Source organism: Gymnoscopelus braueri (assembly GCF_963280865.1).
Source record: "Gymnoscopelus braueri genome assembly, chromosome: 24".
NCBI lineage: Eukaryota > Metazoa > Chordata > Actinopteri > Myctophiformes > Myctophidae > Gymnoscopelus > Gymnoscopelus braueri.
In genome coordinates this window covers 22,261,658-22,273,562 of record NC_137626.1, presented here as the reverse complement: position 1 = coordinate 22,273,562, position 11,905 = coordinate 22,261,658, and the positions used below count along the sequence as shown (strand labels likewise).

The 11,905-nt window shown below is 39.0% G+C and overlaps 1 protein-coding gene across 1 annotated transcript; it reads left to right on the top strand.

Annotated features, from left to right (window-relative positions):
• Positions 1-5,266: 5,266 nt before the first annotated feature.
• Positions 5,267-11,709, top strand: LOC308080516 (putative ATP-dependent RNA helicase DDX4; the record flags this gene model as incomplete). Its single annotated transcript, XM_080422412.1, has 19 exons — positions 5,267-5,287; positions 5,383-5,428; positions 5,701-5,751; positions 7,268-7,288; positions 7,383-7,484; positions 7,637-7,690; positions 7,887-7,940; positions 8,163-8,198; positions 8,288-8,323; positions 8,410-8,552; positions 8,641-8,793; positions 8,984-9,138; positions 9,489-9,618; positions 10,098-10,264; positions 10,348-10,493; positions 10,823-10,922; positions 11,015-11,285; positions 11,378-11,485; positions 11,650-11,709. 19 exons carry the CDS (start codon positions 5,267-5,269, stop codon positions 11,707-11,709), a joined length of 1,854 nt encoding a protein of 617 aa, XP_080278538.1.
• Positions 11,710-11,905: the final 196 nt, after the last annotated feature.

The following is an 11,905-nucleotide window of genomic DNA, read 5'->3' as shown; positions in this document are numbered from 1 at the left end:
CAATTGCAGCATAAAGTTATTAGTTAGTATTTTGAAACATCCATGTAGCTGTTTTTTATTTTCTAGTACCTCAAGCTTGGTTGAGAATGCATTGCTGGGTTTATTGGGCTTCTGTCAGTGTGAGAGCATCACTAAATTATTTCCTCATTAATTATGATATAACATACATTACTGTGATAAATACCTCATTTACACAGATAACTTCCTTCTTCGGTTCTCCCACCACAATTGCATAATGTTCTGATTGAAAGTTTGAGTTTCATCAACAGTTACGTAGTTTGCATCAAAATTCTAATGAATGACACCATGATTTTTTCTTTACCTTTACCAGGTTGTCGCCCAAACCGATGACTCTTATCGGACACTTGTTTGCTGTGGCCTTGTATGCTTTTTACTTCAACTTCAAGTCTGAGTCCTGGAACACAAAACCTTGAGCCTTACAAGAGCGGAGCCATCCTGTACCATACTTTCACAGCCATGTTCCCCCTCATCTACTCTGAACTCAAGTACGTGGTGGTGTACTGAGAAGTGCTCTTTGAGAGACCCAGATGGACAGGAGTAATGCTTTGTGCTAAGACGAGTGAGACGACAAGTCAACTCCAACATCGTGTTTATAGGTTTATAGTCATTGGTTTGGGCAATACCCACACTGGCCACATGGTAGCACACTACATCTTTCCACCTCTGGTAAAACTCAGATTTCAGAATTCTTAAGATCTGTAGTAAGTTTATTTTGTGGCAGTTTGTATATCTCAAATATTATGTGATAGCTTTAAGTCCTTGCAAGTTAAAGATGTTCAACAATAGACCTTTTTCACTGCAGCTTTATATTATTATTATTATTATTATTATTATTATTAATATTATTATTATTATATTATATGTACTTGCTACTCATTGATTGATTGATGCTGATTGATATTTTGATGTTTAATAAAAGTATATTTTACACCATCTAGTCAATGTTGAATAGTCGAAATACACCACAATGTGTTGTGAATGAGAAATAAGATTTTTTTTATCAGCATGTTGTACCTGGCTGTTTTCCTTTTGACCCAATGTTTTTTTCATTCTCCCTCTAAGTTCTAGACTAATGTATGTAAAATCACACAATATTCCAAAATGTAGCTTAACTACATTTAAATATTTCAACAATGCTCTTGTCATTTTGATGCTTTTAATATGTGGCTGAGGCTTGGGTAGGACACCTGTTAAACATCATAGAACTCTCTTTCACAGTAGCTGAAACCTTCTGAGGACAACAGACAAACTGTGAGTGGTTATTTAGTACAACACTACAGCAGTGGTGGAAAGTAACTAAGGTATGCACATTTAGTACTCCAATTTTGAGGTAGGCCTACTTTTACTTAACCAGAGTATTTATATTTTTGATACTTCCTACTTCTATTCTAGTATATCTCAGAGGCAAATAATGTACCTTTTACGCCAATACAATTATTTGACAGCTTTACTAACTTTGCTCTGAAGATTTAAATTATAATTAGACAATATACCCAATTAAGCCCTACAGTATAATATACTTATATATAGCTATTTAAAAATAGCTGCTCTACAAGCTCACAGCGCCTTGCATCGCGATGTTGTGAGCTTGTAGATCTGCTATTGATGCCAAGTAAAATTATGATTACAGATTACTTGTAACTAGGCCCGTAACGATACAGTAACTGCATCGATGCATCGTTTTGAATTTTCAACGATCTACTATATCGATATGCAAACAGCTAAATATCGTATCGTTTGACTTTGTATCGTATCGAATCGTTTTGCAATGCAAATAATCGTATCGAATCGTTCTGCAATGCAAATAATCAATTATATCAAACTAAGTACTTTTAAGAAGAAAAAAAGAGAAAGAGGGATTTATATCCAGTATCCAGGTATTTATTTTTCACACAGAATTTTTGGGTAAATAAATAGTTACTATATCGATTTTAAGTCATTGAATCGAATCGTATCGTTCTAAATTAACCTGTCCTGTATCGTTCATGTATCGTATCGACTAAATCACTGAATCGAAACATATCGTATCGTTCTAAATTAACCTGTATCGTTCATGTATCGTATCGACAACCAAGTATCGTGATACGTATCGAATCGTTGTTAAAATGTATCGTTACACCCCTACTTGTAACAGAGTACCTCAACATTATGGTATTACTACTTTTACTCCAGTAACAAATCTGAGTACTTCTTCCACTACTGCACTACAGAAATGATAACCCATGTGATTGCTTTAGCTACATGTAAAGGACCCTCTGGGTCGTGCAAATGTACCCTTACAGTTTGAGTTCAATTAAGATTCAGGATTTTAGTGTGTAGTCTGGCAAGTTCACTGAACTTGGTTTATTTACTGTCACCACAGGTAATAACTATATAATACAATACAATAACTGTAAGACATGCTAGCAGGCAGCAGCATTCGTTTGTTACTTCAGGGCAGTGGTTTAAAGTAACTAAGTACATTTACTTAAGTATTGTACTTAAGTACAATTTTGATTATTATTAATTTTTTTTTACTTTACTTTACTTGAGTATTTCGGAAATACTCAAATTGGAAATACTTTTTCCAATTTCCAATATTTTTACTTATACTCCACTACAGAATGGCGGCCGCAAAACTTTAGTTACTAGTTACTTATAGCAGATCTACAAGTTCTACAAGCTTGTAGATCTGCTATTTCCAAAACAGTTTGATACATTTGAAAACTTGAAATGGGACATTCTGCATAATTAGTACTTTATACTTTTGGTACTTTAAGTACAATTTGATACCAATACAATACTTTTGTACTCAAGTACATTTTGAATTCCAGACTTTTACTAATAGAGTATTTCTACATTGCAGTATCGATACTTTTACTTAAGTAAAAAATGTGAGTACTTTTTCCACCACTACTTCACCGCCACCGTAGGGAAATAGCATGTTATATTTTGTCTAATCTTGCCCAAAGCGACACCAGGGTTAATAATGTGGTTAAAGCAAGCCATACTGTAGGTTTTAGCTTTATAGTCCATTTAATTCACCCAACTGACGTTTACGGTGTGTTTTCTGAGCTGATTCTGAATTGGTTTGTGATCATAATAACTGGTTAAATACAGTGGTGTAAAGTAACTAAGTACATTTACTCAAGTGTACAGATATTTTTCAGTAGCTTGCCGCGGAGACATAAAATTACTCTTTTGGGTCTTGAGCTAAAAAGTTTGGGAACCACAAATTGAAATAGTGTTTTTCTTCTAGTGTATTCCCAACTAACTATTATATCCAACACGAAATGTATTTTTATACAACTTATTTTTTATACAAACTACTTTTAATAGTTTTAGAACCACTCGTTGCCTGGCTACGATCTAACCAATCAAGATGCGACCAAGCGGCCGGGCTACGTCGGAAGCGACGCGATTACATCGGTTATCCCGCGATATGTAGGGGTTGCGCCAGGGGCGGGACTAGCAGCACTCTGCTACTTGTTACAGGTCAATCAACCTGTCAATCATTGCCGCAATGCAGCAGGGGGCGTGGCAGGGCGGGTCTAGCAGCACTCTGCTACCTGTTACAGGTCAATCAGCCTGTCAATCATCTCCAGTAAACGCTACGCAGTGACACACGTGCATTTGATTAAAACATCCTTCTTTTCTTCTCAACGTTGAAGAGGTAAGGTCTGCTGCGAAAACAATGATATGATGAGGCCTAATAATTAATGCATTTATTCACAATTTGCACGACTTGGTGTCCAAATACTTAATGTAGATATGATTAGAGAGTAATTAGTAAGGACTGGAGTTTGACTCGAGTCTTTTGAAATGATTAAGTTAATGTTGAAGTTGATGTCATAGAGGCCGCACCACCACGTGGAAGACAGAATGGCGTCCGCAACACAACTTTAAAATAAAGGCCTAATTAGCACTACAATAATTTACACATCAATAAATTATATTAACATTATAATATTTGTAAGGCCAGGGAAGAAGTAGCTAATCCTTGTTCCAATACAGAAATGCAAAGGGTACTTTTTACCTACTTAAACTCAAACACAATGGAAGGGTTAAGTAAAAAAATGTCATTACTTCTTCCACTGCCACGATCACCACCACGGTGAACAGATAATATAACATTAGTCACACACTCGTCGTCTTAATGATAATGCGATGTCTATTTTTAGTCGGCCATCCCACCCATTTCCATAAATGACATTATATAAAACAAAATGCCAGAGGAATTAAACACAACCCAACATTTCTACAAACAAAGTCTTTAGGGTATGACGTTGACATGGAAACTCTCCATTAGTGGTGAGTTTACTACATTCACTCGACGTCATACCCTGAAGAAGAGTCTTTGGTTTGGTTTATTATGCAATACACGCATGCACATTGCATCGAGGCTACGAGTGAGACTGCTTCAATATGCTATATGCACAGCAGCCATATTGGAAAGAAATTGGGCCTCTTCTACACCAGTGGGTCTCAAAGTGTGGTCCAGGGACCCTCATGGTTCCTTGAAAGGGTTCCAAATGGCCTCTTTCGGGTGTGTAACTCTCAGAATTATGGGGGTCCTTGAAATTAAAAGGTTTGAGAACCACTGTGCTACTAAATGTAACAGAGCCTTCATGTTCATTAGAATCATTGGTAACACTTGTGAAGGAAGTATGGAAGAGGCCCAATTTCTTTCCAATATGACTGCTGTGCATAGAGCCAATGACAACTGATGATTAAGTGAACTTAATCTGGTCTGATAAAATAACACTTTAAACTCAACGACGTGCAAAGATCCACAGATTGTTGTCAATCCAGGTTGGGTCTTAAGGGGGAGGCTCTCTAGAACGTTGGTTCTCAACCTAGGGTCCAGGGACCCCCTTGAGAAAGTTCCAGGGGGTCCCCAGCAAAAGTATGGGGTTGAATTTCACTTATTTCGACAGGTAGACGTTAACCCAATGGGGGAATGTATAAGAATGACTATTAAGATTATAGGTTTCACTCTCTCCACTGTTATCGCCCCACAGACATTTGTAGAATTCTATACTTAATCTGATCTAACAATAAAATGTTCTTATGGGTGTCTTTGGCACAAAATCTTGTCAATTGGTGGTCCGCTGCCTAATATCAATGTGGACGTTCTTGACATGAAAATGTTTGAGAAATACTGCTCTATGAATACATTTTACGTGTTTGTGTTAAAGATTGTTTTTCTTTTTCTTTTTTATTATAGGCTATATACTTCATTTCTTTTGAAAGACTGCTGACAACCATGGCCGACTGGGAGGAAAAGGTAACTTAAAATTGAGAGAACTTAACTGTCCTTTTTGAAACATTGAGACTCAGTTGAAATCCTAACAGGTTTCATATCTGTGTCCATGTTTACAGGGAACCGTCACCGGTGGTACATTCACCAGCCAGGCTTCAAGCAGTGGTAGGTTTACTCATAGCAGCTACACAGCAAAATCCTGACTGTTCTATGACAGTGTAAAAATGGACCCATAACTATCTGTTAGATTAACACAGAGTGTTACTGTATATTGCCAGTAATCTAGACTTTTTTTCTTTAAACAAGTCATAAAATAGAACATTTCTACCAGTGACTAATGGAGTACCTTCATGTACTGTATGTTCAGTGGGGGTAACAGATTGTTATCAGTTGAATGTTCGTATGGGTGACAGTGATGGACTTTTGTTTATTTTTAGGAAGCTCCTGGAAAGACAACGGAGGTTTTGGAGGAGGGGATGACAGAAGGGGTAAGTGTTTGTTGTGGGAAATGTTATTCCTTAGATTTTGTTCTCCACCACTGGGTCTGGGCCTAATATGTAGTTGCAAGAGGTCTGAATGGGCTCAAGTACAATTTTGATAGAGGGACATCAGGTAGTTGAATGTCTTAGACTTTGCACTGACTTTATGGTAAATTCAAAATGGGGGTCCTAATTTATGAAACCATCAAACTACTGTCTCAAGGGGCAAGTTGAGATGCACAAGTAGGGCTGTCACGATTATGATATTTTACTTGACGTTTTATTGTCACTCAAATAATTGCGTTGAACATGAATAAAAATTACATTTCTCTTTGGCTTTTAGGCTTCGTAAACTAAAGTTGCACAGGGCAGCTATGACAAATAACATACACATTTACCTACTCTAAAAAAAAAAACGTTAGTGGAAATGGCCGATCACAACACGTTTTGAGCTTGTAGATCTGCTATTTCCACTATTTTTTTAAAAGAAATTTGAAAATATATTAACATTTTTAACATGGAAATAATTGTGACGATTATGCAAAAAGTTTTAATTAAGATTAGGCGATTATGTAATAATTGTGTAAGGTTAGGCAGACAACAGCAGGGGTACTGTGAGGCATTCGTCAGCAGTGAGCCCTTCAAAAAGTTAAAATGAATTTCTTTCTTTTTTTACTATTGTCTATTTACTACTTTTTTGCCGTTTTGTTTTTGTCTTTACTTTACAGTTTTTTGGCTTGTTATTATGACCTTGGTGGGGGGTTGGGGAAATGACGTGTCGGATACAGTACAATGTACATTTATGTCTATTATCTGTTACACATGAAAGGAAAAAAAAGAAAAAAACAGACAGAATTAAACTTTGCTAACAGATCTGCTCCGAGTTGGCGCTCTACGCCTGTATGCACAAGAATAAACGGCCAGCATTAGATCATGTACTAAATGGAGGTTGCGTGTGCTTTATACAGGCCGTGGAGGAAGAGGAAGGGGCCGAGGGGGACGAGGAGGAGGATTTAAGAGTGAAGGTAAAAACACATTTGGGCTGCATACAATTATGTGATATACTATTGATATTACTGCGCATGATCAATAAAGACAGTTGCCAATAATCTATTATCAAATCAAGCATACTGGCTGTTGGTGAAGAGCACTGCAGCCATCACAGCAGTTCTGCTTCCACCGTTAGGGTCAACGTCATCCTATACATTTTGTACTGAAAATCATGGATTTAAACCGACATTTGTACAGGCCAGTCAAAAAAGTTCTGCTTTCACCATGCAGTAACGATAACTAATTGTTGTACTCGAACCATTAAACCCTTATGCACACTTGCATTGTTTCAATATATTTCACTCTGTGTGCTAAAATAAGTCAAATTGGAGCAATGTGTGAGTGCATCATAATTACATTATTCTGGAATACTATTTACCGTCTCATGAAGCCCTACCATACATGTGACAGTGACATTGTTCCTCAACACATCTATAGCTTAAATATAGCTAAATCTTTGACCTTTCTTTTGCAGGAGCTGATGAGAACGGAAATGGTAAGTACTAGTAGTAATTTTGGAGTTTCACTGTTCAATAATGTACATATATATATATTATACTATGTCTGAGTTGTGTATTTTATTTGTTTAGATGAAGCAGGCAGCAGCTGGAACAGTGGAGGGGGAGGAGGAGGCGGCGGCAGCAGCTGGAACAGTGGAGGAGGAGAAGAGAGAAGAGGACGAGGAGGCAGAGGTAAGACGGGCTTTGGCTGATAGTTCCACATGTAATTCACACTGGTGAAGCAGCTTCTTTGATGAAATCCATGTGAAAATATGCATTAACTAAGATAACCATTGAAAACAGTGGTTCTTACAGGTTAACACAATAATATTTGTATTTGACAGGAGGCAGCAGAGGAGGTAGAAGTGATGGAGATGATGATGGAGGATCCAGAGAAGGTAATGGCTGATTAAACTAAATTAGATGAACTGGGTTACTGTGGCAATGGATCGTATGGATTGTCCATAAATGATTTGTTATTGAACTGATAGTATTTTTCAATATGTAATGGAATTCCTTTCTCAAGTAGCTAAACTATTAATGACCGTTATGTCCTTAAAGTGAATGATGGAAAATATAATTTATTCTTCCCAGGGTTTGGAGGAGGTGGTCGTGGAGGAAGAGGAGGCAGGGGAGGCTTCCGTCAAGGTATACTTTTATTCAAAACCCAACTTAAGTTAGGGTTACTGCAAAAAGTTATGTAGTTAAAGTGTAATGATATGACAAATGTCTTTTAAGGTGGAACAGAAGGTGGAAGTGAAGGTTCTGGAGGAGGTAAATGAACCATGATACATAATTATGAAATTAATTACAGAGTCATGTTCATGAGTGAATGTCAACTGAACTGATCCTTCTTGTGTTATGCTGCAGGATATCGTGGCAAAGACGAAGAAGTCATTTCCAAAGGTAATTTGTGTGAATCAGGTTCCATGTTTGAGTTGGTCAGCTTTCATTGGGAAACATGCTAAAAATGTAATTTTGTGTATCTGTAACAGATTCAACAGGAAACGCTGAAGATGGAGCTGAAGAGAGTAAGTAAATGTGTCTATTGTGAACACAGTGAAAGCTTGTCTTTTCTTCTATGCCTTTATCAGTCTAACCTCGTCCCCTTCCCCAGGACCAAGGGTGACCTATATTCCTGAAGACCTCCCTGAGGATGAAGAATCAATTTTTTCCCACTACGAATCTGGCATCAACTTTGACAAGTATGATCAGATCATGGTGGATGTTAGCGGCAGCAACCCACCAAAGGCCATCATGGTATGGATCTGTTTGCGTTCTCATCTGTTCAGTAGTGGTGAGTAGTTTTCTTAGACGGCAATGAAACCCTGTTTGTCTCCATCTTCAGACTTTCGAGGAGGCACAATTCTGCGAGTCCCTGAAAAAGAATGTGAGCAAGGCTGGCTATGTGAAGCCAACTCCAGTGCAGAAGCATGGCATCCCCATTGTCACAGCAGGCAGAGACCTCATGGCTTGTGCCCAGACTGGATCAGGCAAAACGGTAAGATTCAGCTGATGCTTTCATCTAAAATGACTTCTGGTTCAGGACAGGACACATTGTTTGTTGTAGGGATTGAAAATATATACATCAGGTGGTGTAATGAACCACCACATTCCCTCTGTAGATCAGGAAGTGGGGGTGAGATTGTTTTCCTGTCAGGGAGGATTGTAATGTGTTTTCCTCCCTACAGGCTGCCTTCCTGCTGCCAATCCTCCAGCAGCTGATGAAAGACGGAGTGGCAGCCAGTCAGTTCAGTGAGCAGCAGGAACCTGAGGTGGTGATCGTTGCTCCAACCAGAGAACTTATCAATCAGATCTACATGGAGGCTAGGAAGTTTGCCCATGGGTGTGTATTGTCACATTAGTTTGATGTTCTGCAGTAGCACATGGTAAAAATGATTATCCGCACACTCAGATTAAGTTGTAGGTGTCTTTTAATGGAGATAAGCAGCAGTCTAACAAGAAAAACTGATGCATTTCGGCACGTAGGCTGTCCTGTGTTCCTAAATACTATCTATTAAGTGGAACAATTATTATTACATAGCTGTTCAGTTCAGATCATACAGCTGTGTCTCATTAGTGTAGTAGCACATGGACAGTAATAATTAGAGTCTGTAAAAGTGCACACTGGCCAGAGGCCAATTAAACACGCCGTAGTATATTAATGAACATATATTTCTTGTCTGACCTGTGTAGGACATGTGTGCGTCCTGTTGTGGTGTATGGTGGAATCGCTACTGGACACCAAATCAGGGACATCATGAGGGGGTGCAACGTGTTGTGCGGGACTCCAGGAAGGCTGTTAGATATGATTCAAAGAGAAAAGGTAATGAAGCCCTCATTTAAGTATTGATGGCAGTGAACCAATTCAGTAATGATGGCAGAGGGAACCTTTCCAGCTGTTTGACATAGTTCAAGACTTCCAACTATCGCTTATTTTCTTATCATCATTATTCTATCAAGTGCTGTTTTTAATTATTTAAATAATAAATGAGCATTTAAAAATATATATTAAATGTATGCATCTATGAATCGATTAACCACATGAGCGTATGTTATTCTTTGTCACACAATTTTGAATTTGTTTTAGAAGATTTGTCTATATTATAGACATTAAATTGAAGATAATCAACAACTTTTTTTTAAATAATCAATTAAATCAATTAGTTGCATTAACTGTTTCATCCCTACTTATATTGTTGAGATGCCTTGTGTTTATACATGTTATCACTGACTGTTAAACAGCTGAATTTGACCCCAGGGAAAATCATATATATGCTGTCATAACTCTGATGTGCCCTCAAGGTGGGTCTCGGTAAGGTGCGTTACCTGGTGTTGGATGAAGCAGACAGGATGTTGGATATGGGCTTTGAGCCTGACATGCGCAAGTTGGTGGGCTCTCCTGGTTTACCACCAAAAGAGGAGTGTCAGACCCTGATGTTTAGTGCCACCTTCCCTGAGGACATCCAAAAGTACACTTAAGTAATAATAAAGGTTATATTTATGTGAAACTCCTCAATACCTTCATTTATCTGCATGTTGGCGTTTTTTACAGGCTGGCTGCTGACTTCCTGAAGGCTGACTACTTGTTCCTGGCTGTGGGTGTGGTGGGCGGAGCCTGCAGTGACGTGGAGCAGAAGCTGATTGAGGTCACCAAGTTCTCAAAGAGAGAACAACTAATTAATGTCCTCAAGACCACTGGTAACGTCTCTAACCTCACTACCTCCCAGTCTCTACTGTTAAGCCATTTTAAATCAATAACCTTAATGGCAAAAAAGGTTAAAATTAATCATGCCTTCATTAAGTCACTCTTGCTCCACAGGTTTCTGTTTGTATGTGTCCTTTTGGTTTACAACACACATGCTCCCGCACACTGCTTATACACTGATCCTCGTCTATATTAACTGCTATTTTTCTGTTATTTTTAGGCTTATACCTTAATAAGCCTATTGTGCCTGTGTCTCCCCTTTTTGTAACAAACATGTGGCAATAACTAAACAATGTGTTGCTTTTTGTTGGGGTTTATGCAGGAACTGAGCGTACAATGGTGTTTGTGGAGACGAAGAGACAAGCCGATTTCATTGCAACATTCTTGTGTCAGGAGAAGGTTGCTACCACTAGTATCCATGGGTAAGTGGTGGCTTGATACGATGTTTCATTTTTATGTTTTTTTCCAGCTCCTAAGCAGAGCAGCATTTGACCTGTTCTGTGTCTTTTGACAGTGACCGTGAGCAGCGTGAGCGAGAGCAGGCGCTACACGACTTCCGCTCTGGAAAATGTCCCGTCCTGGTGGCTACCTCTGTGGCTGCACGAGGTCTGGATATACAAGATGTGCAGCACGTGGTCAACTTTGACCTCCCAAAAGGCATTGACGAATACGTCCACCGCATCGGGAGGACCGGTCGTTGTGGCAACACTGGGAAAGCCATTTCCTTCTACGATCCTGAGAACGACAACCAGCTGGCTCGCGCCCTGGTTAAAATTCTCTCTAATGTAAGCGAACTCCTCAACACACTGCCCTGACATACCTTAAAAAGCACAACGCCAGCCGTAACAGTTCCTATTGGTTTGAATGTAATTGACAGGCTCAGCAGGAGGTGCCTAAGTGGCTTGAGGATTCAGCGATGGGCGCCACTGGAACTACAGGCTTCAACCCAGGAGGGAGCACCTTTGCTTCCACGGACTCTAGGAAGGTAATGTATTTGTAATTCACTGCAATGAGTGCAATAGAGTTAAGGTTTCACTGTATTTATAATTCACTGCAATGAGTGCAATAGAGCAAAGCTTTCACTGTTCATTTGTGGGGACAAGTTTGACTAAATCAACATTCTAACACGGCTTCTTTTTTTGCCCTCAGGGGGGAGCTACCAGCCAGCCACAAACAGCTGCCCAGACTGGAGATGATGAGTGGGAATAGAGTGCAACTGTCCTGATAGTTAAACGTAATCAGGCGATCTGAGATCTCCACCTACTGATACGTCTGGTGACATTAATTCAGTGATTAGGCTAAAACTGTGTGGAAATAATTAAGAAATGTGAAAAATAACAATGGGACGGGATTAGGATTAAGTAGTGGGCGTAGGCTTGTTACTGCTGGTTTCCTCCGGCATCCT